This window comes from Copadichromis virginalis, linkage group LG3 (genome assembly GCF_057382275.1).
Source record: "Copadichromis virginalis isolate Kocher_CV1m ecotype Utaka linkage group LG3, C_Virginalis_male_GT1.1, whole genome shotgun sequence".
Classification (NCBI taxonomy): Eukaryota; Metazoa; Chordata; class Actinopteri; order Cichliformes; family Cichlidae; genus Copadichromis; species Copadichromis virginalis.
The window spans coordinates 20,084,160-20,110,788 of NC_140620.1; the positions used below are offsets into that span (position 1 = coordinate 20,084,160).

A 26,629-nucleotide genomic window follows, 5' to 3' on the forward strand; every position below is an offset into this window, starting at 1 on the left:
TAAAGTTACATTTTCGTTTTTTATCAATGTTTTAACAGAAGAACAGAAATGTATACATTTTCCTTTGTCTCTTATAATGAGACAAACACTCTGTGACCTGAAGTCTTCAAGGATAACAAATACTGAAATTTCTACATAATATAGCATCTTCCATTCATAACTTCCTGACGAAGAGTCCACTGAATTTCAGGTTAAACTGGCCTACCTTGGGAGTATGCATTGAGCCTTTCCCTGTATGATTTCTACCCATGACTACCACGCTCTCCATGCAGAAAACACCATTAGCAAATTTGCAGATGACACAACAGTCAGTGGTTTGATCATCTATAATAATGAGATGCCATACTGGGATCACTGCTAAATCTGGCAGCTCTGAATTATCTTATCCTCAACACCCAGAAAATAAAGGAGATTGTGGCGTATTTCAGAAAGAAGCAGCGACCTGAGCGACCACGGGCAGCAAACCCTCAGCTTCATAACTCTGGTGAGAGCTCCAACATCACAGAGGCCCTCCCCTGGTCTAATCACACCTCTGCTGACATCTGCAAAGCACAACACCTCTACTTTTATTTACCCTGGGGAGAATCGGACTGTTACAACACATCCTCAGCTTTTACCGATATACTGCAGACCGTGTTCTCACTTGCATCACAGCTTTGGTATGGTATGACAGCTGAAGTAAACAGCAACACAAGGCAAACAGATGTCGAAAGGACTGCAGAAAACAGTCATCATTGACCCATAAATGCGTCCTGTTGAAGACAACAGTGGTCTAGGTGGTAGCGCCGGTATTATTACTGATGACTCCACTCAGGAAGGCGTTTCAGGATTTTCCACTGACACACCAAAAAAGCTGATAAGCAGCTTCTGCCAAAATGGACTCTTAAAACTACAACACTTTGTTTGCACTCTGCTACTGTTACAATCACACGTTATACTCTATTGTTAATTTTTGTTTTACTAATTAACTTATGTTATATACCTAGATATTTTTTTCCTACTGGGTGATTATTTATAAGGAATCGCTGCCTATGTTTTTGTTCTTTTTATCTTCTTGAATTTTGAATCGAATACCATGCCTTGCACTTTTTAAAACAACAGCAGAGGCTATCAGGAACTTGGGTTTTTAACATCCACTGGGCTGCAAGTGACGTGTTTAAGATAAGGGCACATACATATATATATAGAAAATTCCTTGGAATTCTCACCTATCTGGCATAACCACAAGGACATTTAGGAGACATAAACATAATAAACTGAGTTAAAAATGGTTTTGTTTGTTGGTTTACATATAAAAGAAAAAAACACAGTTAAAGCAAAAAGCAGTCACCTGTTATATATCTGATCCTTCAGTTAAAGAGGAAGAACTCTGAACTTTGTTCTTTGTTAAAACATCGTCCTGGTTCACACAAATGGTTCTGGAGTCACAATTTAAACATGTTTAGGTCCTGCAGTCATACTTGTTCTGAAATAATGATAATTAAATCATCTCTTGTCTCTTGCTAGAAAGTTACAATTTGAGAAAGACAGCAATGATGATTTCTCAGGTTTTATTCTTTTGCTCGTTATGTTCAAGTGATTCGATTTGTTGTACGTGCCAGTAGAATCACATATTCAGCTGTTTGTTTGGACTGATTCCAGCTCGGATAAAACCTGCATCAACTGGCTCAACCGGTTAGACAAAACATCAGAGATATGGTGCAGAACGGTTGACAGTATCTAACGTGGACAAAATGAAAGCAAGAAACATAAAAATAAAGACATGCCTGGTGGTAGACAGGTATGGAGAGTATGACACTATCGTAGGGATGTTTTCATATCTTCCACACCCAATCAGAAGGATACACAACATTTCCGGAAGCAGTCATTTACAAAGTCTGATCAGAATGGTTCGAACTAAAGGGAAACTTACTCAATGAACCTGCACAGCAGATAGTATACCGGCATCCTGCTGAGTCTTACGCAAACAGACTGACATATTTAATGCAAAGAGGGATGACAACTCCGGGAATGGATTCAAACCTTTTCAGTGGGCATTTCTTTTTCTGAAGAGTCTTGGACGTTTTAAGAGATCTCTTCAGAACAACAGTAAGTGGTTCAAAACAGCCTCAGAAGTGACTTAGACCTGCTTTATTTCTCCCTGTTCTCACACTCAGTGGCTTTCAGCTTTATTACCTTCACCAAGAAGGTTATGTTTTTGATAGAGTTTGCATTGTGTGTAAATACAATAACTACAAAAGTTTTCAATGAATTCTGATAAAACTGTAGCGTTTCAGAGCAGGGTCGTGTTAGCAGTTCATTAAAATCTGCCCTACTCACAAAGGTGTTCAAGGTCAACTTAATTGGTTGAAAAGTATTATAGCTTGGAAAGTATGGTTCTCAAAAGTGTCATGCATATTTTCAACATATAGAAGGTAATATGGGATTTTGAAGGAGGAGATCAAAGAACAAAAAATCAAACAACAACTGCGGAATTATTCTGTTGACTGTATTTAAAAGGTACCTGGACTGTTCATTTTCAGAGACCGCTCTCAGTGCCACCTTCACTGTCTTTCTTCATGCAGGACATAAGAGAAATAAAGGCATTGCTCTAAATGATAGGCTAAAAATATGTGTTGTTCTAATTGCAGAGAAAGCATTTTGCCTCTTCCCCATCTTCAAAGACAAACAACAGACTCCACCATTTCTGGGATTCTCCCCGTTTCCCGACATACACTCAGAAGCTGTTTATGTTTATCGGCGTAAATTATAGTGTAAAACAGACATACTTGAAACAAGTGACATCAAAGCACTGTTATTTAGGATTGTGACCAACACATCAAAGAAATTCCAACAAAGCTTCTTCTAACACACACAAATCTACTTTCAATGTAAAAACAAGTAAGCCTTGTTTTGATATTGGCCTTGAAGTTTTTCCTCTTGAGTTGAGATTTTGTTGTTAGAAAACAAACTAATACTGCTGATGGTGCTCTTTCGAGTGAGTGCAGAAAGTGCTTCCTCTTCTGTGTTATGTCTAGTTGTTGTCAGGGCAGTGAATGACAATTCAGAGGTCAGGGGTCTTGAGTTCATGTTCACAGCATGAATTGAAAGATTTCTCGGTGCTTCTCAGTGTGCATCAGTGCTTGTGTGTCATATGACATAACCTTTAGGAATTGATCGCATCCGCCTTGTCCAAGTAGCTTGGAAAGAAAAGTCTGGACTTCTTTAAGTTGCTTGAAGATGTTTCACCTCTCATCCGAGAAGCTTCTTCAGTTCTAAGGTCAAATGGTGGAGAGTCCCAGTTATAAGCCCTGTGGGAGTGACCCACCGAGAGGGACAATGATCCCCTAAATGATCCTCTAATTGATCACATGAGCCAAGGTGTGAAAGCGGGTGTGGGTCACAATCAGCCAAGGTTTTGGGTGAGCTCATTGTGGAACCTAGTCCCACCCTATCATGTTATTTCCTGAGGTCAGATGGCCCAGGATGTGAGTGGGCGTTGAGGCGTCTGCGAAGGGATCTCAAAGATAATCTGGGACTCTCCACCATTTGACCCTAGAACTGAAGAAGCTTCTCGGATGAGAGGTGAAACGTCTTCAAGCAACTTAAAGAAGTCCAGACACTTTTCTTTCCAAGCTTCTTAGACTACGATGACCTGGATGATTGAGAACCTTCACAGATATATCGCATCACCTTGTTTTAGTGTAAGTTATTCACACGTATTCCTTTTATCTTTCCTGTTTAATATTCTGAAAGTAAATAAACGAATGAAAAGAGGAACACTAGCTATGACACGAAATGATATATTAAATTCAGTTGGACAAGAATAATGTCTTAATGTCTTTCCAGTTTTGTTTCGTAATGATGATATGACAATATGTATCAATAAACCAAACTACAGAATTCCAACAATTATTACAGTTGTTATTTTAATATCTGCTCTTTTATGCCAACACTAACAGGGAATTTTAGCAAAAGTAAGCACCCAGGGGCACTCAATTTTAGAATTAACCTTGCTCCATGATATTAGGAAAATAAGACTTCAGAGAACTGAACGGTAGGAACTGTAGGACATTTTGACAAGTTGTAGTTTTGGTGCTTGATAAATTTCACGACCATATATTTTGAAGTTAACCCTCTCAGGCCCAAATTAAGTTTTCTGTTGCTAATGCACAACCAAGTCCTGCAGTGGTACTTGTGAGTAAAAGAAACTCAAAAAATATGTATGTGGAGTAATCAGGTTGTTAGTTTTTAACTGTTGCAAATCTGCAATGTCTGCCTGGAGAGGGTTAAAACACAGAAAAAACCCAAAAACGCCATGGAGCTTTATGGAGTACTATTGAGAGGCAAATGTTACAGTCCCATTTAGTGGAAGGAGAGCAAATTATAAACACAACTTCCAAGAAATAAGATCTTCTTTAGTTTTATAAATGTGCAAAGAAATAAGTAAATAATATATAAATATTTAAATAATTAGCATATCTTAAGTCAGTTTTTAAAACACATGTTATGAAACCACATTGAAAATCTGACAGGTAATGTAAAGGTAATGTAAAGGGTAATGTAACACCCTTGTCTCAATGTCACATATGCCATACATACAAAGCACAAAGCCACAATGTGTTGACATAGCAGTACAATAGATCACAAACAGAGCGTTGAGTCCTTTTCCTTTAGTACCTACTCGGATCGTCTCGCTTCTGCTCCATCTGCTGGTCCATGGACAATAAATAAATACATAAAAAATACAGGCACAGAAATAAAGCGAAAGAGAAGCTTCATCTACAACCCACAGTCAGAGAGGAAGAATTTTGTTCTTTGTTTAATAAACCTCTTCCTGGTTCACAATCAATGTGCGTGTATTGCCATGAAAGAGGTTGCCACTCCTTATAGACACACCCAGTGGTTGCTTGAATGGTGCTTAAACTGTTGGCAGGTTTGGACAGGTATTCTATAGCAAAACAGCTGACTGTACCTGTCCCAGCTGAGTGGGACAGGTAGACTGACATCTTTTATTTATTTATTTAAAAAAGGGAAACAGCTGGTGTAATTTAAACTTTCTTATCTTTTAGTGGACAATTTTTTTTCATCCTGATGCTTAGAAGAGTGCTTGTGTTTTATGAGATCTCTTCAGAACAACGGTAAGTGCCTTAAATACTGACCCAGTTAGAAAAATATTAGAAAACATTAAAGGTTAATTTTGAAGATGTTGTAAAACATGCACCTTAGTATACTTACCTTTTTTTTCTAAAGTGACAATTACAATTGCTTTAACCAGTTCAGAATTTTATACTGAAATTTGAATGTAACCAAATACACAAACACTGAGTATACATAGAATAAGTGGTGCATTGCCTGCTGATCTACATCTACACCAAGCTTTTTATTCTTAAGTCCAATTGTCTAACATTGTTCTCTAAATTAGTTTAATGTGTCTCCAGGCTCTTCTCTTGATTCCTGGGTGTGTTTGCATCTTCTTAAAACATGGACAAAAAGGAAGGTGAGAAGCTCAACACATAATAATTCACACAGAACACAAATTCACATTTTTAAAGTGCAATATTGAGTCATTTGCATCAAACCTGAAAAAAAAAATTTCCGGTATTTGAAAACCTAAAATGTTTCAGAGCGTTTACTTTCTGTATAAATTTTGTCGTTTCTGTTCTTCACAGGTGCACATCAGGTATTCAGTGATGTTGCATCACTGATGGCCCTTGCTGGTGATAAATGTGTGTTTTGTCAAAAGAAAGAACGTGCAAACAAGGATCACCTTCACAAAAAGCATCTCAAAGATGGAATTTATTTTTTGGAAAAAAAACAAGGTAAGGACTAGATGTATGTGTAAACAAAGTGGACTTGGGGATTACTACACACTAGAGATGGCACGATACCACTTTTTTATGTCCGATACCGATACCGATATCATAAATTTGGATATCTGCCGATACCGATATGAATCCGATATAGTGTTTTTTAATCAACAAAACTGTTTTTTAAAATATCTTGCTGCATTTTGCAAGTCTGCAAGTTCATACTCAAGTTTAAAACAACAACTACACTAAAGCTATTCTGTTATACCTGTATACAAAAAAAATATTTCATAGTTCAGCAATACTGATCAATCTAATTTAGTATTTAGTATTTATTTATTTATTGTCATTGTCAAGAACAATGAAATTGCGTTTGGGGCTTCCATACAACCCAAAAAAAAGAAGAAAATAATAAATACCCCTTAAAACCCAAGTGTACATATTTAACCCAGTGTGACTCCAATGCAATAAGACAATCCTTAGCAATAATGTTCGTAGAAATTCAGACAAAGACCTGAGAAACATGACAAAATACAACAATGCAACCCATTCAATATTATTGTACTGTGAGATATGATATCAGATATGATAGTTATCTATTTAAGAAAGAGGGGGGGGGGGGGGGGGCAGGAGGGGGAAGAGAATAAAGATATGATGCACCAATGCAGACCAGTTCATTGCTATTAAGAAGTTGGATATGGTTATTGTCCGTGAGAGGGGGGCAGAGAGTTCAGGAGCCTCACAGCCTGTGGATAATAAACTTAGACCTACACCATCCTCCCTATTTCTAGTGTGGTTCCCCAGCTGCACCAAGGCCGATCAGCAAGCACTCCAGCGGGTGGTGAAAGAAGCTGGCAGAATTATTGGAACAAGTCTGCCAGAGATCAGTAATATCTTCCCCACTCGCTGTCTGAGGAGGGTGCACAGTATCCTGCGGGACCAACATCACCCTGCCCGCCACCTTTTCCATCTGCTGCCCTCAGGGAGAAGGTACAGGTCTATACAGGCCAGAACATCCAGACTGGCCAACAGCCTGTATCCACAGGCTGTGAGGCTCCTGAACTCTCTGCCCCCCTCTCACGGACAATAACCATATCCAACTTCTTAATAGCAATGAACTGGTCTGCATTGGTGCATCATATCTTTATTCTCTTCCCCCTCCTGCCCCCCCCCCCCCTCTTTCTTAAATAGATAACTATCATATCTGATATCATATCTCACAGTACAATAATATTGAATGGGTTGCATTGTTGTATTTTGTCATGTTTCTCAGGTCTTTGTCTGAATTTCTACGAACATTATTGCTAAGGATTGTCTTATTGCATTGGAGTCACACTGGGTTAAATATGTACACTTGGGTTTTAAGGGGTATTTATTATTTTCTTCTTTTTTTTGGGTTGTATGGAAGCCCCAAACGCAATTTCATTGTTCTTGACAATGACAATAAATAAATAAATACTAAATACTAAAATACTAATTCTGGTATTTTAAAGAGTACTTAGCGTAAATATTAAGCAACCTAACTAATAGGGTTCCAACTCCCAGCAACAACAAAAATAAATAAATAAAAAATAGGGAACCACCCCTCACGCGCCACCTCATGATGCTTAATCGACGTAATCAACCTTAATTTGATGCAGTGTGAAAAAAAAATGCACAGAAATCAATTATTTTTCAAGAAATATTAAATAGATTCAACATCTTTCTTCAACAAAATTGCAGACTGCACAGATGGTACCTTCCCAAAGGAAAAAGTACTATAGCTTACTAGGGTATATATATTAGACTTAATAGTCACTATATACAGTAATTGACTTCTATTCATTTTACATCAAATTAAAACTTTGTGTGTCAGATAATTATTTATTAAAAGCTAGACATTTTAAGTGAGAATAAGAAAGAAAAGTATGTCTTTGTGCCCCCTTTTCCCAGTTAATGCCCTATCGGCCCCCCTGGCTAAACTTTGCTAGATCCGCCCCTGCACAGTTACCAGCGTCAGCTACGTAGAAAAAGATCCTGGTGTAGAAAGTAATATTAACTAAATTCTAACAACAGCTTATCAAGCTTAAACGTGCTGCTGTTGTTCAGCCGCTGGTTTCCTCTTTCTGGTGCAAAGTGGGCCAAAAACAAAGACGGACTCGCGACAGAAAAGCCGATCAGCTGATCATTAAGCAGTTTCATGATTGAAGTAGCAGCCAGAGAGCGAGAGGCAGTCGCTCGTTAAGCTTAACGCAGGAATGCTTTACAAACATTCAGAGATGGACTTACACACTTGCTTTACTTCTCTCGGGGATAACTTTGTCGGAGATGAAATGCCGGGTTGCTAGCGAAGCTCCACATGCTATCCAGACCACAGGTCCCGCATGCCACAGCATGCCACAGCCGCTCTATCACGTGATGCATACTGCTCCGACATGCTAACGTTCTGAGGTGAGTTACGGCATGTTGCAAGTTTTGTGAGGTGCTTTCGTGATATTTAATGGATCGGATTACATTTTTTATTTTTCTCCGATATCCGATCCAGTCATTTAGGTCAGTATCGGACCGATACCGATACGTAATATCGGATCGGTCCATCTCTACTACACACTACACTATTCTTCAATTTAGTATTTAAATGTTTGTCTTGGTTATTAGTTTGTCATTATTTAAATCAGTTTATAATTCCCCTGATTTTCTCGAGGCATATTTGTTTATTTGGCTTAATTTGTTTGCTGTTAGTAATCTGCTTGTGTTCCTTTTTAGTCTTCTCTTAAGAAAAAAGGGACACGAGTATTAACAGTGCTATTTCTAAATCATATGGCAGGTATTATAGGTGCACAGCTGTGTAAATATGAATTGTGGTGTATAAAAAGTTACAGAGTCCAATGATGTGTGTTTAGTCTAGTTTAATTATTTGTAGGTCTGCTCTACGTGGATAAACCCACGTAATCTCATTCTGCTCTTATTATTTGTATGTCTCTTTTCGAAGTCTAGTCTAGTGTGTGTATGTGTGTCTCCAGAAAAAAAATCTTTTGGCCAATTTGGATGTTTGTCATGCTGTGTGTGATAAAATATGTGTATTAGTTTATGTGCGTTGCTCAAAATAATTAAAGAAATATGTATCAGAGTAGAGCCCTTAGTTGATTATTTTCAGTGCCATTAAAATGTTGTGCCAGCCTTTCATTCCTAACATATTGCCTAGTCCAGGGGTGGGCAATCTCAGTCCACGAGGGCCGGTGTCCCTGCAGGTTTTAGATGTGTCCTCGAACCAACACAGCTGATTGAAATGGCTAAATCAGCTTCTCAACAGGTCCTGAAGTTCTCTAGAGGCCTGGTAACGAACTAATCATGTGATTCAGGTGTGTTGACCCAAGGTGAGATCTAAAACCTGCAGGGACACCGGCCCTCGTGGACTGAGATTGCCCACCCCTGGCCTAGTCCATATCAGTGCAAATATCCAGTATGAATACTTTTTCTTTTCAACTGGCTTTTTTGGTCCCTGGATTGCCAGTATGCCTTTCTCCCCAAGGTGTCACTGACTAGGTGACTTTGTATTAACCATTTCATGTACTGAAAAGCATTTACTCGCTTGTTTTTCAGAGAAATTTGTGGTGGCCTGCTATTGCAAGGATGTCAAAGGAGCAAAGAGAAGCCATTACCATTGTCCGTTGTGTAACTTTGCAATTTTAACACGATCTTCTATCTTCACGAAACATTTAAAAGACAGACATGGTAAGAGTTCTGCTATGGCATCCGCAAATATTCACAGATCTTCTCAGCATATAACTACCAAGAAGGGGGAGAATAGCTATCTTTTAGTGAAGATGCACGACATCATTAAAGCATGTTCTTTTTTATAGAGGTCTTTAAAGTTAAATTTAAATGAAAAGACATCCATATTATTATACCAATATATAACATACTTTGTGCCTTATTTTTTCAATTTCTTTATTCTGCAGGTATCAAATCAAGCAAAAAACAAGGTAATTTAACACTATTTTATTTTATGATTATACTGTTATACTTTGATATACAGATAGATAGATAACAGTGATGCAATTACCTCACTGTCATAGTTGTTCCCCATCTTTGAACCCACTCTTGTGCCTATACCTTTAAAAAAGCAACATCAGTTCATGGCAATAATTTATTTTCAGAATGAAACAAAAGCATCTTTATTAGATTTTAGAATGATGTGATTAACAGCTGTTTTTTTTTTTTTTTTTTTTTTGCATAGAAACCCCAAGCTCTTTAAAAAGAAAGGCTGAAAACATTAGTGATGATTCCCCAGAGGACTCAGATTCAAAGCCTGAACAATTTTTATGCACCCCCTGCACAGCTATGATGAGTAAACAGCCACACATAAAAAGACCCATCAGAGAAGTACATCACCTGGACTCTGCACCGATGACATGTATTGATGTTATAAATGGCATTTATGTCACACCAGAACACACAGAAACACAACACAGTCCAGCTTTTCCAATTCACGTCATGAAGTCTGCTAATCCACCACAAATAGACTGTGAGGTTGAGAAGTGTCGCAGGTTCATGCAGATGGCTCGATTTTCGGGAAATCCGGGAAAAGAATGTGTTCATTTAGAAAGAACAAAAAATGCCAAGCCATATGTTAAGCCAGCAGTCCTTACATCAAAATCACTTCAGGACATGTTGAGCAGAGGGCTAATGTCATCTGAGTGGGGCGCAAAATGTGAGGCACTCGACAGTGCTGCCAAACAATGTGGTGTTGATAGCGTATTTCCTGTGTGTTATGAAGATCAGGGGCCCTCACAACAGTGGTATTTTTTCTCAGTTTTTACAAATGAAACTGACCACTGGTGTCAGTTCCAGAGGACAAGGGTGACATTTGATTCAGTAACTAGAAAATGGAATTGCCAGTGTCAGGGAACAGAACGATCTCAGCAATGTATCCACGTAATGATGGGAATGTGGTGGATTTTCCAGGAGACATCAGAGAACAGCATTATTAGTGAGACATCAAAAAATATATCCACAGCAAAAATATGTAGGATGACAGAATATATTTACACCAAAAAGCGTATTCCACGTCCGAAGGACCTGAAGTTAGGCACTCAAGAGGAAAAACCACCGCCATCTTTTGTTCCTTGGGAAAACACCTGTCCCTACTGTCCAGGGCCGACCCCTCCTCAGCTTAACGCCCCAAAAGTTATCACCAACCAAGCTGTGATATATGGTCTTAGCAATTTCCACAAAGGTAAGTCACAACAACAACAAAACATGCAAACAGTGTTATGTGTATGCCTTTGGCATACAACTATCTTCAACCTATTACAAAGTACTTTTCTTTAATTATCAGGTGTCTCCGTTGCTATGAAAGAGTGCCCACGGTGTGCTAACACTGTGAGATTTCAGGAGTATTCCTCTGGTTTCCACAATTTTAACAACCACATCTTATTAACACTACCTCTATGTGAACTCCTGCTGTCAGGTTTGGAGGTAAGCCAACTAACAATGAATTGTGGAACCACTATTTGGAAAGTGCATTAAGGAAGTTTATTACAAATAACAACAATAACAAAACATATCCATATTTTGAGAAAATTAATCTCAACATGTTTGGACATTGAAAGCCAATTCTATATGTTGTTTAATTGCAGAACAAGACAACCAGTGGACGTATGCTGGACACTCTGTCAGTACTTAATGACAATCGCTACCACCACCAAATGGTGAAGAAGGCATTCCACCACTTTTTGTCATTATCAGACTTTGACTTCAACTTCTTTTGCTACCAGTGTGGACACCACCCAGCTGTGGTTGTGGCAGATGGCAACTGGAAACTAGGCTTTGATGTACCTCGTAAGGACAATGTCTTTTCTCTTGGAAATGTGTAAACTACTAAATTTCGGTGAAGAATTAGATAAAACTGCATTGTTAATTGTGTTTAATTTCATTTGAAGTTGGATCATTTGAAAGGCCAGATCCAGATACCATATCTGACAAGGATCTTGAAGTGGATATCGTCAAGGCATGGACAGATCTGGACAAATCACTCATAGCAGAAGGCCTTATAGCAGGTTTGTTATAGTGTGAGAACTTTACACAACAATAGTTTTAGGACCGTCTAGAATTATAAAGCACAACACTGTCTCTATTATGAATATTTGTACAAATCAAAAGACTGTGTCTTCCAAATAGGAACATCTGTTGCAAACCCATACTGCAAATCTGTTCACCAGTCTACTATGGCACCATGGATGGGAAAGCACACTAGATTGAGGGATATCCTTCCAAAAACTGAGATTAAAAAGGCACTGAAAGAAAAAAATGATCAGAACAAACATTCACCAGAACAAATAATTGAAGACATAATGCTTCAAACCACTGACTCAGAGAAGGTAAAACTAATCAAATTTATATTTGTTGGTTTTTTTTAACATTTACTTTTGTCATTGTTACTGTGGATCTTTCTTTTTATAGAACCAGAAAAAAGAATCCCAGAATGCACTGGGTATGATTAATGGATTCAAGGAACTACACCCAAAACTTTCCAAGAAACTTCAAAAAACAGGTGATGAGTTTTTTTTTCTCTTTGAACATCCTCAAATTTTTAAAAAAGTACTTTTGACATATAATTTTTTGTAATTTATATATATTTTTAGGTGGTGTACTTCATTTCTCCTGTGTCCATGGTGTTGTTTATTATATCAATTTTCTTTTCTGGATGGAGTCAGCAAGGGACCATGCAGATGGCTTGCTAAGTTTTAAGCACGTTCCAACCTGTTACATTTCTGACATGGCTGGTGAGGTTGCCAGCCACACTAATGACCAAACTAATCAGATGTTTTTTAAGCCACACGATGGAAGACTTTGTGCACCAACCACAGATAATCTAAAACTAGCAACCAAAAATGAACTAAAGGTTGAAATGCAATGGGTGAAGAACCTCAGATTTCCATTACCAGTGAAGTTACAGCAAAATATAAATGGAACACCAGCAGTACATCCAATCACAAGGACATCTGACAGGTATTCACTGTATGATCAATTCCACCAAATAAATCCAAGACATCCAGAAGATAATTTAAGAAGCCTTGTCATCTGCCCAACACTTCGACGAGAGGTCAACTCTGCAGTAGCAAAACAGTTCAATCAAGAGCTTGAATCCATTTGGCAATCTTTGTGCCAAATGAATGAATCCCACTTCAAACAGACTGTGAGAGTGTTGATTGAACTACACAATGAAAAAATTAACAGGACATTTAAGGCTGAGATGGAGGCTTTGGGCAACACACAATTGTCTGTTGGACTGCATGGGATGTTGGGATTTCATACTGCTGGTAGGTTTGACTGATATATGATATAATAATAACTCATAAAAATATCACAGTTTTGTAAGCACAGGTGTCTTTGGCTGGGAAGGTAGAGGATGTCATCTACTAGTGAGAAGGCTATTGTGTTATTCCCCGGCTCCCTCAGTCAATGGTGTTGGTTTTTTGTGTTAGTGTGTTTGGGGAAAAAAATTGTATGAATTTTTGAGTTCGAGCCTTGTAGTAAGCAAACAGTTTGAGTGCTTGAAAAACATGAAATGCGTTGTTTAGACGATAGATCATTGCTCAGTTTTGTTTTGTTTTTTAGAAGGGGAGGAACACAGTGTGTTGAAATCCTCATCCATATCACAATTATATGCCACAAGTGATGATGAGAAGGTAAAAAAAACCCTCGTATTGCACTTTGATGTTGACATACAGAACATTATTAAAGTTCTTAAGAGTTAGTATGCTATCTTTCTGTGCGCATAAAGGAGAAACTCAATCAGCTACTCTCTGGATCCCGTGATGAAACTCAAGCCCTGGCTTATGTTTCACGAATATTTCCAGTCTCAATAAAAGACATTAGCAGCGTTTGCCCACTAGACTTGTTGCTTCAGTCATCGTTGTCATCGCCGTGGTTGACAGATGATGTAAGTGCTGAAAAATAAAATTGTTTTTGTTTTTTACCACAATTAAGAGCTTTGTTTGTTAAGAAATCATCTGCCAGCCACAAATCTTGTTTTCGTAAACATTCCAGGCTGTTAACTATCGGGTGGGGCAGCTCGCTCAAGAAAACAAGGTGACTCATTTTCATTTGTTTCCTTTATGATATTTTCATTGGTCAATGAGTATTTATGAAATGCTTAATGAGATGTTCTATTTGACAGTGTGGTGCTTTAGGCACCTTTGATTTCACTTTGTGGCACCGGGAATGGACCGAATCTGGAGCAGTCAGTGATGAAGTTGCCAAATGCATTCCGGTAGGTCCTTTTTGCATAATTAAAAACATAAAAACAATAAATAAATAAAAAATCCCAAACATAAATTTACAAAAACAATATTGCTTTTTACATGCTACATGACCCGTGTGCACCTACAACTGTTACGTTTGTGCTACAGGACTCAGGAAAGATATTCCTTCCCAGAATTGTGGGTCATTCTTCACCAGAGACAGGCAACCATTTCATCCTTTGGGTGAGCCAAAACATTTTAGGAAAGAGATTTCAGCCTATAACATTTACTCTTTTTATATTTTTCTGAGCATTTAAGATTATATATGTTTGTAGGTGTTTGACTTCAAAGCCAAACAGATTAGAATATACGACTCACTGATGACTTCCAGCAGCATCAGTGATGATGACATGGACCTGCTCAGGTAAAAGGAGATTTTGTGCTACAGTTTTAGTTTGCAGGTAAATGAATGCGATACTGATGGAGCTGAACTGCTGCCACTCTCTTTTTTAGAAACGTCTTCAGGTTTTCTGGTGGGCTTCAAGGTTGGACAGTCAAATATCCTCCACAGTGGAAGCAGGAGGACTCCGTTAATTGTGGTGTTTTTGTGTGTTCGGTGAGTTTGCTGTCCTGGGAGCTGCTACTTTTGCATGATTTATTGGTTGCTCACGTGTTGGGTCATCATTGTTAATTTTATTTCAAACTAGGCTGCAGAAAATGAAGTCCTACATCACAAGGTCACTGATGATGCTCTGACCCTTAGTGAGTGCAGGATTCTTCGTCTGCACCACGCTACACAAATGCTGAAAAATGTGAAAGCTGAGGTTAGAGAAATAGATATCTGAGTATAACAAAATCTTTACTGGTAGTATATGAAATATTGTGTGATAATATTAAGGGTTTTGTTATTTAGGATTTCCCACCGACTATGGAAGACATGTTGAAGATTCGACAGAAAGAAATGGAAATACAAGAAGCTGGAGTTGAACAGACCGACTCAGGGATTCATTGCATGGCCATGCAAATAAAGGCATGCTTGTTCCAGAGAGTGACTGGGAAAACCAGGTGTGCATAACAACACTGACAACTAAACATTATTTATGTATCAAACATTTCAGAATGAAAGTTATTCTTTTTTTTAAAACATGGTAGAAATTTAAAATTCACTTTGATTTTCTACAGTGTTTTTCATGACCACAGAAATCAATGTATGTGGCTACTGTGCACTGTCTGCAAAAAATGTCTGCATTTTGAGTGTGCTGGTGTGGAGGGAGACTCGAAAGACTGGGAATCAAAGGGTTTTGTTTGCGGATGCAACCTTACAACTAATGTGTAAGAAACTCTTGATTTGAATATCAGTTACTGTCATACTGTTGTTGTAAGTTTACATATGGTCATCATAAGCATTAACATTTAATTTTGTGGTTCGGTAATGATTTCTTTAAACTATTCTTTTTCCAGGGTGGAATGATTGCATCACAAATATCATGAATGACTTGTAGTGCACAATTTTTATTTTAGATTTTCTCTGGTCCACAGAGTCAAAATTGTACATAAGGGCTCAAATATAGACATATACTAAAGTGTTTAAACAAGTGGTTGTCAAGGTTCTATGATGCTATTTACCTTGTCAAGGCTAAGGCCTATTACCTTCTCATTTCTGATCACCCAAAAGTAATTTATTTGACAGCACTTATTGGACTGACCAATACTCCGAATAATGAGAAAGTCTAAGTGAAGATATAAGAAGGAGAATTGTAAATTTACACAGCTTGCGAAGGTCTTTTAAAACGGAGTCCCTGCTAGGGCCGTAACACTGAGCTATTTAGGAAAATATGTGTTTGGAGGACTAAAAAGCCAAAAACCAAGAACATTATGCCAAAGGTGAAGCATTGTGGTGATAGCATCATACTCTGGGCTGTAAGGTGTTACCTGGTATATTGGTACAAGTAGGTTGACTAATGAAGAATAGGGACTACCTCTAAATTCTTCCAGTTTCTGTCAAATTAGCTGGAAGGTTGAAACTTAGACACAATTGGGTGTTCCAGCAGGACATTTATACCAAAAACACATCACAACTCATTTTGGAATACATAAAACAGTCTAATATTAAGCTTTTGGAATGGCCTCCCTAAATCCTCAAACTTAAAATTTTTGGACTATGCTAAAGAGCTGGGTAAAGAGCTCCAAGCAAAGTCATTAGGCTTAAGAACTCTACTAATTTTTCCAATACTCAAATATCAAGTCAGAATTTTGATTCTGTGCGGCTAAAAGAATATACCAAAATAAATTCAAACTAGTGCACCCAATTTTTGTATTTGTTGAAACAACTGTAACCCACATAATTTCCTTAAGGATCAATAAAGTATTATCATTAAGATTATTTTGTATGATTATTTTACCCTGGAAGCAGAACAGTTAAAAAAAATCATTAGAATCCACAAATTACCATGACAACCATAAGTGTAGGTAAACATCTGACCTGTACAGTATAAAGATTTAAATACAAATGTTGCAGATTGTGGTTAATTTAAGGCTCATGGGCAATGCTTTTGTCTCAAACAGAGGTGACATGCTGGAGGCTGTTACAGTTACAGAAATCCTTTCAGATGAAGAAATTAAGGTGATTTAATGCATTCTAACGTTTCTTCACTAACCTGTATGTCATGTTATCAGCTACCATACATTTAAATCACATTTTATATTCTAATATTACAGGATTTGGAAAGAAAACTGCAGAGTGGACTTGTTCTCTCCAATCGGATGTATCTGTGGAATCACAGAGAATTTGATCCTGAACTTCGCAAACATTACAGTGAACATTTTACTTTATTCAGTGACATAAAGGTATGTATATTCAGTGTTTATGATCTTATTCACACTTACAACTTGAGTTTAGCATCCATAGTAATCTGTAGTTTTTCACTCAAGTATGTTTACATAACCTAAACATTTCAGGATCTTTACATTAAAAAATATAAAGTGTCTTGAAGCAACTGTTGTTGTGATTTGGTTCTATGTGCATAAAAACTGAATTGCAGTGCACTGAACAGAAACAAATTCAAAAAAACAGATTTTATATCATGCCCTTCAACTATTAATCTGCAAAAAGTCTACCCAACATTTGCCCCCCCTCAGCTGGGGCCTCTAGCCCTGCTGTGACAGTAAACAGAATATGTAGTTAAATAAGTGGATGGATGAATGTATCCCATAACAGGATTAACATAACTAATAAGCCAAAACTCTAACTGCGTGGCAACATCTGCATAATAACACTGAAATAAGCCATTCTAAGGCTTAGTAATGGGATGGTAATACTACAAAAATATATAGTTTTATATTCATTTTACTACCATGTATTTTAAATGACTTTAAGACACTTTGTGACAACTGTTTATTGTTTTTTACATTTATTTCATTAGTTCTATACATTGCACTATACAAGCAAATTTTACTTTTACTTGGTGATGGTGGCAAGAAAAACTTTGTTGGACATTTTCTTAACCAGTAAATTGTGTCACGGCGGGGTGTGTAGATGAGGTAGACCCAAAAGCAGACACGGTGGAGACACAACTAAGTTTCCAAAAATAAAGTGAGCCTTTATTGTGGCTGATGGCATGAGAATAACACTAGAGACACACCGAAACTGGGAAAACTAAGGGGACTAAAAACACTGTGTAAATTAAAAGACTATGACACTCTGTGAAAACAACTATGAAAAACTATGAACACAGAGTATCTAGGAATGCTATGAAACACAGTGAAACAATGAGGGAAAACTATGTCAGACAACCTGACAAAGAACAGTAAGAGACAAAGGACTTAAACATGCACATAAGGTGATCAGGGGGAGTGGAGACACATGAGGAAACAGCTGACTAGCATGAACATAATGATGCACAGGAAATGTAAACCAAAACACAAAGACATGAAAACTGGACTTTTACAATAAACAAGAAAACATGACAAGACGCAGGCATGACACAAACTTAACAACATTAATCAGGCAGGCAAGAAACATGACCAATAATACATTTAGCTCTGTGGGAGTGGGAGCATATTCGAGCTGACAGTGACAGTGCACCAGACATGCAACCTGTGTCCTATGCTTTTACCCCATGTCTTCTGTCCTTTTTGGTATTCCAGACAGAAGAAATGATCCAAAGACTTGAAAGAATTCTGTCAACGCCAGTGGAGGAGCAGCTATACCTTAGAGAGGTCATTTTGCCAGAGGTGAGCCGAGAACAAAAAAGATCAAAGATTGAAAAAATGTTGTAGATATTCTGAACGAATTATATGTGTCAGAAACAGACAAGCATAATTTAGGACATGTGGTTTTTACTATAATTAATTTCTTGAACGGAGAATGAAAACTGCAGAACTTCAAGTGAACATCTATACAAGAAATACAGCTTAAAGGTGGTAACTTTAACTTTATTGTTGTTAAGGTTTTGATTCGATGGTTGCAAAGCAGCGGGAAAATGTGCAGATACCAAGCTGAATCTATACTTCTGGAGGGCACATCTTACAAAGGCATGGAAATGTAAGTTCCATTGTTTACATTGTAGGTTTACTCACAGTTTAATCTGATTTTGCTGACTGAGTGTGGCAAAGGATAATTACTCACGTTTGTATTTTTGTTTTTTCTTAATCAGTACAAGAGAGACAACAGCTGGTGATTCTGGACAAATAGAAGATGTAAGAGAAAACACACACAGACACACTAAAAATTACATAGCAAAACACTTTGTATAAAAATCTACACTCGAGTGTCCTTGTGTGTGAGTTTCAACTTGCAAGTTAAAAAAAGAGGAAGGCAAAGTCTGTGATGTACGAGCATTGTTTTGTATTTTACATGTAATAGTATTAATACTGTCAACACTTTGTCTTTTTTTTCTGCAGGAAAACACTTTTCAAAGTGACTGCAAAGCTGCGGCTGCTTTTTGCTACAACAAGGACTTGGATGGAAAAATTGACCTTCATGAGGTCAAATTGGAAGAAGAAGAAACCCTGCATGACATGCAGATCCAGGAGGGTGGTCACCATGACGATTCCCAAGGAGAAAATGTCACATTTGTATATCAAAAAAGCGATGACAGTGACAGCGCTGAGACAGAACTTACAATTTCTAAAGAAATCTTAGCCATGTTCAAGAAAGAAAATGAAATTCCTGACCTTAACCTTTCAGGCCCTAACTTTATAAGTACTTGATTTCTGGTTTATGTTTGTTTCTCTTCAGTCTGTCTTTTGGGTGGCTGTGGCTCAGGAGGTTAACCAGGTCACCAACTAATCAGGTTTTTGGTTTAATCCTCATCTGCTGCAGTCCTGCATGCCAAATATCCTGGGGCAAGATAGTAACCCCAAGTTGCTTTTATATGAATATGAAAGCATGTGCATGTAAGATAGAATACACTTACATAGGAAAAGCATTTTTAACAAGTGTATGGATGAAGTAAATTGTGCAAAATCATTTTAAATGCTCAGACTTGAAGAACTAGTCCATTTACCAGTCAGTGTCCATTTGTCTACCTCTGATTCCTGAGTGCCCTGTCTGTGTCTGGCCTTAATGCTCTGTCTACGTGAATACCTTTGTTGTACCTTATCCCTGTATTTTCTCCCTTCCTGTTCCCAGGCTCATCTCTCTGTCTTTTCCTCGGTGTCTTTGTCATGCCTACGAAACAGACATTTCAACACTGTGTTAAGCTTCTGGAGCACAGATGTTTTGAAACACTGCTCCAAAGCCTTGTTCAAAGCACACAGGGCACATGACTGCAACTAAATGAAGTGTTGGTATTGCAGTTTCGGCAGGTGTTTTACCTGCTGCTTCGAAGCATAGCCAGTCACAAGGATTCACATTTTTCTATTAACCAGAGTCTTTAGGACTTGTATTTATTGAATTAATGCTTATGATACAACTGTGAATGCATGAAACAAAATGTTGCACTCTCTCATTATTATTTTTGCTGTGGACTGTAAAGACCAAAATAGACTATCCACTCACTGAAACACTGGAATTCAAAGTGTAATTAAACAAACATTATTTAAATAGATAGAAATAATATATAAACATTTTACTTTAATGATTACTGGCACATAGATGAGAGAAAGCTAGAGACAGAGACTGGTGGGTGGGCTTCATCCCCTCCCATCAGCAGAGCAGCTCTAGTTTTTTCTACTTTCTGATGTTCTACACACATAAAGAATATATTTATAAATTTAAAAAAAAAATGCTAAACAAACACATTTATCAATTACAGGGGATGTATTTCTTAACATTTTTTTATGACAAATGTTTTTTTTCTTTTCTCACTGATGCTCCATTTGTTAATACCTCAAAAACAACAGGAGTAATGCAGTTTCACTGTAGCCTAAACTCCAACCTCACCATAAACATCATGCCAGTGTTACAAAACACACAGCAACCAAAGCAGTGTGAACTTCATGCTATTTCTTTTCTAGCATATACATTGTGTTGACATAGAGATATTCATGTATTTAAGCTCACAAATTAGTATGAGTGTGGGTGTTGTGTGTATATACTGTCTACATCCCCCTCACTGTATTTACAGTTTCTGTCTGTCAGTTTTCCTTAGATGATTTGATCTGTATTGATCTTTTTTTCCCCAGCATTTAGTCAATAAAGCTGTTTTCTTTTTAAAATTTAATTCTGTTAATATCGTTAATATCGTTAATATTCTGTTAATATCCTTGGGCAAGACACTTCACCTACCGCCTACTGGTGTTGGCCAGAGGGGCCGATGGCGCGATATGGCAGCCTCGCTTCTGTCTGTCAGTTTGAATGAAAACACACGCTGTTGTGACAGTGATGTACACTGTCTTTGTCATGGTCGGCTGTGTGGCAGGCAGGATGAGGACCCAATCGCAAAACTCACGGACTCAAGGGATGAACTCAAAAGGCAGCTTTATTGCTGACAGGATGACAGGAAAATACAAAACTTAAACTGGGCACAATAAACTAATACTTGGAGAGAGACACAGGGAAATCCACGCAGCATGAGGGAGACTACGACACAGAACTGAGGGAGACGCAGACATAAATACACAGGGTTAACGAGGGAAGTGGGAGCACACGGGGAACACAGCTGACACAGATAATCATAACGAGACAGGGCAGGAGTGAACACAACATGACGCATACTGACGAGAGACTGTCAAAGTAAAACAGGAAGTACAGAGGTTCAGACAGGAGGAGAGAGCACGGGGAGAACACAGACATAACAGGCTGGGGAAAACATGGAATAAAACACGAAAGGGGACAAGGGCTCATGAATACATAGAGGGGCACACAGGGGGTGAGAGTCACAAAGGGAAAGCACACAGGGAACCACATAACAGGGCAACTCAGGAAACAGAACCTAAACAGGGAACTGAATACAAAAATACAAGAGAACTAAGAATACTGGGCCAACACGGCCCAGGACCATGACATCACCCCCCCCTTAAGGGCTGGCTCCAGACAGCCCAAACACAGGAAAACAAAAAACCAAACAGAAAACGACCCAGGGCGGGCGGCGGGGGCCCAGGACGGAGGGCACGGAACAGAAAACAAAGGAGCACAGCAAACACCGGAGCCCAAGAAAAACAACCCAAAACACAGTGCAGTTCAGGGGGCCGACCATGCGGACGGGAACGGTGGAGACGTGGAAACAGTTCAGGGGGCCGGCCGTGCGGAAGGCAACGGCGACGACGTGGATCCGTTATGGACACAGGAGCATTCACACAGACCGTTTCTAAATATACAGGTTGGGGAGCAGCATAGTCCAGGAGTGGAGACACACCACTCACAGTCTCACACTCAGCAGGTACAGAGACCGCAGAACTGTTAACTTCACAGTGCTGTTCACAAGTATGCGGCTCAAAAACGGTCTTTTGCTTCTCTACGGTGAAATAATCTGTCTGTGAGTTAATTGCTGCTGACCTGGGAGGAGCACAGGAAACATAGTCGCTCTCAAACACGGGCGTGAGGGTAGGCACTGCAGGACCAGAATTAACAGACCCAGAGTTAATGGCCTCAGGGATGACGCGCATGGGGCTTATAGTGCCAGGATTCTTTAATTTAGCATGAACAGCAGTCTCTAGAGTGGTGATGAAGTCAGTCTCGTGCGTAATAGAAGCGGAGGCGAACGTAGAAACAGTATGAGGCCTAGAAACACAGTCATATTCAACCTTTTTGTTCTTCTCTGGTGAGTTACGGACGTGAAAAACAGCGGACTCAGAAAACGAATACTGTCCGAGACGGTCGGGCTTGGAACTCGCATGGAAAAAGCAGTCAGATTCACTCACCACCGGAGCTTGCTCAGTAGCTTTAGCGTGGCGACGGCGTGAGCGTCGTGTTTTCCCGGGAACTGTGCCGTGAGTTCCCGAGGCAGTGGGCGCAGGCACTTCGGTGATGTCGGCTGGCTGAGCCGATGACGAACCAGGCTGCGCCGGAGAGACAGGGAGCTTGTGCAGCTCTGAGCGCGGAAGTCCCAGGTAGAGCGCAAAAGCCTGCAGCGGGGTAAGGCCGTTTGTCGTCGGCTCGAAACCACTCCCCGACCGCCGAGTAACCCTCTTATTTGCGCGGCCCAGGACCATGACAGTCTTGTTGGTATATGTATGATTTCTATACATTTTACATCAGATAAAAACTTTGGTCCCTGTTAATGCCCTACCTGGCCCCCTGGCAAAACTTTGCTAGACCCGCCCCTGCACAGTTACCAGCTGTCAGCTACATAGAAAAGGTTCCTGGTGTTATTTGTCAGAAACAGTTCATAACTTCCCTTCAACTCATTCATGTCACCTACCGTACATCATCAACAAAAGAGTCAGAGAAACTGAAGATGTCTTTGTGTGTAAGCGACTAGGGTGAAGACATTCATTAGATTTCCATGGTCTTCGATCCCTGAGAACAAACTGCATCACTCATCTGATTGTATCTCTAACATTACTAAATGGCCCAGGAATACTTCCAGAAATCTCTGTAGGTTAACACAATCCACTGTGCCACCTGCAGATGCCAACTAAAGCTCTATGATGCATATTTAAACATAGTCCAGAAGTGCCGTCATGTCTTGTGGGTAAAGACTCATTTGAAATGAACTGTTTCATAGTGGGCAAGTGTTCTTTGCTCATAATGGTCCAAATATACATTATTTTTGGTAATTATGGACGCTGCTTTCCCGGTGCTAAAACGGAGGATGACTTTCCAGTGTGTTATCAGCGCTTAGTTTAAAAGCCAGCATCTCTTATGGTATGAAGGTGCGTAAGCGCAGTAAGGGCAGCTTGCATGTTTTAGAAGGAACTATGAATGCTGAAAGGTTTATAAAGCTTTTAGAGCAACATATGCTGCAGTCCAGATTACTTCTGTTCTTAGTTGCCTAAAACATGTCTTATAGGAGCCACTGTAGCTGCGATTATACACTTGAATTGGAAAGAAAGTTCAGCACACCCAGGGCATCTTTGCCTTATCTGGATTCTCTTACCCTAACAGTGGTGATCGGGATAAATGATCACACAAAGCTGATTATCAGCTCTCTAAGTTAACCCAGGGTTTACTCATTCACGTAAGGAATGAATTTGGAAATCTCTGGCCAACTAATGTACCAGCAGCCTAGTGACTGATTTTACCAAGGCAGAGTAAATAATAATATAGGAAAACATGAAGAGGTTACAAATACAAAATACAAGTAACACAACTGCTGTGGATAAGCCTGTGGTGTGAGAGGAAAAGCAGTGTAGCACTTATCAATATCAAAACTTTATCATTAAGACATAGGAGAGTCAGAGTTATAATAAAGTATAATAGTATTCTATTAGTTTAATATTAAAATACCATAAAACTATTTTAGTTTTATATATAAATGACCCACACGCTGCAGTGTGATTGCAAACTCTTTACTTTCAGTGTGCTTTTTCAACAAGTTTGTGCTTTTCAGGAGCAGCTTTTCAGCTCCTCATCTCTTAGCAGTGCCTTCCTACTGCTGCTCCTGCTTCTCTATGCTTTCGGTGGCTACTCAGGCATGATTAGTGCTCCACCCGTCCCCTGCAGCAGAGCAACTAACCACACCCCACTACAATTATAGAGCAATACAATGAAATTAAACACAAACAAACAAACAAACAAACAAACAAACAAACAGGAAATTGTGTCTAAGAATCTAGCTTACTGAAGCTCATAACACAAGGACACCAGATGCTATTTAAAAAATACAATTGAGTTAATCAAGTAAATAAGTTACCATGGTGATTTACCCCAGTCACCCTGTCTTCATAGTTAAGAAAACCAAGGATTCACCCTGCATGAGACAAAATCCTGCTTTGTAGTACAGGCCTGTGGTCGTGTGTGACCTGTTAACAGTTATAGTTAGGTTCACATTTATGCCATCTAGTGGATCATTGGGGAGTTAGTGGAGGCGTAGAAATGAATGAATCAGGAGCTGGCATACATATTGCACAATTCACTGCAGAGAGTCGGTTTATATTTTGACATGTTTGTCACAGACCATGTCTTTGACTGCTGCAGGTTATAACATCACCTCAAGCAACAGGTAGTGAGTACATCAGACTGCTATATAAAAAAAAAAAATCAATCAACACTCATACAGGAAATATATAAAAGTCCTGTGAAGTACACACAGAGGTATGTTTGTCGATGCTTGGTTTTTCCACAAGGTATATGAAGGTTTTTTAACCCGTTCAGCTCCACCTACAAAATGCATCATCCTTGGTTACAGACTTTAAAAAAAAGTCTATAAAGTCAGGATTCATCTGGCTTCATTTAAAGCACTTTGAAGTTAATGATTTGATACCCTGGATGTTTGAAATTGCCTGGATTTAAATAGCTAACCTTTTTGAATTCACACAGACCTTTTGTTTTCTGTCAGTGTCTGTGCTCTGTGATATATCAACTTTACTGATTTAGCTGTGTGATTATTGAAAACTGTAGTCGTTTCTTTTCTTTTTTTTTCAGATCAAAGAAAAGTATCAGTCACACTTGGAGAAGATGCCACTCTGCAGCCATCATAATGTTAAAGTGGAAAAAGCCCGGCCTGCAGTTGCACCATGTATTTTACCTTAGACATGACCACATTCATGATGACTACCAGCATGGATTTCTTAAAGGTCGAGTGACACTGAAAGATCCGGAGTGGAAGAAGACAGGAAATCTTTCAGTGATTCTCAAAAACATCACCATGAATGACGCGGGAACATATGAATGTCATGCTGGATACAACAATGATGTGAAGCTCTTGAGCACAGTAAACTTGAGTGTTGTTGATCCTCCAGGTGAGTGAGTAGAGTTGAGTGTGTGTGTGATCAGAGGTGAAGCTGCTTCCTGGTTGTTGATGTTTGTTTCTAAAGATGTTGTTGATGAGACTTTGTAGAAAGCAGCTGGTCTGAGTGATGTGATCAGAGTGCAGTAGATAATGTCTGACAGCAGTTTGAAGAGGAAATGGATTCTGTTCTGTTCTTCACTCATCACCTACCTGACAGCTGACACCTCACACCTGTTTCTCACCTGCAGGTCAGACAGAAGGACACACAGAGGATGGAGGGAAGGAGGCTGGATCTGTTGGACTGATAGTTGGTCTGCCAGTGTCAGTTGTGCTCCTTGTTGCTGCTGTTGTTGTTGTTGGGTTTTTGATCTACAAAAGACAAACAGGGCCATACCAGTCTGGACACGCAGTAGAGAATGAGCTGCAGACTTCAAACATGTAAAATCTGTTTCATCTCTGTCAAACCTCCTGTTTTGTTCTGTTTGTCAGTGGCTCTGTGAACTTCAGTGTGTGTTCATGTGTTTTGTTTGAAGATGCTGCTTAATCTTTAACAATGTTCTGTAGTCAAAATGATTCAAAGCTTTTCTTTTCTCAAGAAGGTTCAGAAAGTGTGTGGAGGTCTGTAATAAGTGACATTTTTAAGTTATGCTAGTGTTCCAGTTTGTCTTCATGGTGGCAGCTTCGTATCTCTGTCATAATGCTGCTGTATGGTAGGCTTAAAATGCGTTTAAGCTTTCTTCCTGTTAAAGAGAAATCTGTCCTTCCCACTGTCACTGAATGCTTGCTCACAGTGGGGCGTCTGTTTGTTGGGGTTTTCTCTGTATTATTGTAGGGTCTTGAGGTGATTGTTATCATGTTTTGGTCCTCTATAAATAAAATTGAATTCAACTGACCTCACTGTAAACAATTTATTTTCCTGTGTTCAGTCACTGTCAGCACAGAAAAAGAAAGCAAAACCAAACAGAGAGTTTCCTTCACCAAAGCTCCACTAGTCTTCTAGATTTATCACAATTGCACTGTTATCTTTTAAGTCATTTTGAGTCTCATTTTACCTCATTGGAAAAAAAGTAAAGAGAAAAACTGTCACAAACACTGCAGTTGACTCGAGAGCAGGACTCAGAGGAATCAGAGTTCAGTGTGTTTATTTATAGTGGTCACCAAAAACGTGCTACGTACAAAGTGGAAGAGGAAAAGGGAACAGGCAACTCTATTCAGCTCAGGTAGGCTCAAAACACTCCAGGGAGGTGACTCGGTGAACATCTGTACACAGGGAAACACGAGGTGAATTTCTTCAATGCTGATGAGATCATCAATGACCGGTTGGGGATTTCCTCAG

At 39.0% G+C, this 26,629-nt stretch overlaps 2 protein-coding genes across 2 annotated transcripts in view; one reads left to right on the forward strand and one right to left on the reverse strand.

Annotated features, from left to right (window-relative positions):
- Positions 1 to 26,629, reverse strand: part of LOC146713278 (ICOS ligand-like) — a 166,570-nt gene that overhangs the window by 134,894 nt on the left and 5,047 nt on the right. The window lies entirely within an intron of this gene.
- On the forward strand, positions 1,806 to 20,682 carry LOC146713286 (uncharacterized). The gene is made up of 29 exons (XM_085446440.1): positions 1,806 to 2,088; positions 5,052 to 5,120; positions 5,421 to 5,479; positions 5,652 to 5,801; positions 9,372 to 9,503; positions 9,731 to 9,754; positions 10,009 to 11,007; positions 11,110 to 11,249; positions 11,411 to 11,612; positions 11,714 to 11,830; positions 11,952 to 12,151; positions 12,234 to 12,324; positions 12,416 to 13,093; positions 13,392 to 13,462; positions 13,558 to 13,716; positions 13,824 to 13,865; positions 13,954 to 14,046; positions 14,186 to 14,260; positions 14,353 to 14,441; positions 14,531 to 14,633; positions 14,725 to 14,841; positions 14,931 to 15,082; positions 15,200 to 15,349; positions 16,583 to 16,640; positions 16,736 to 16,864; positions 18,164 to 18,250; positions 18,466 to 18,560; positions 18,673 to 18,715; positions 18,920 to 20,682. The coding sequence occupies exons 3-29, from the start codon at positions 5,464 to 5,466 to the stop codon at positions 19,226 to 19,228; spliced, it is 4,521 nt and encodes a 1,506-aa protein (XP_085302566.1). The 5' UTR covers positions 1,806 to 2,088; positions 5,052 to 5,120; positions 5,421 to 5,463; the 3' UTR covers positions 19,229 to 20,682.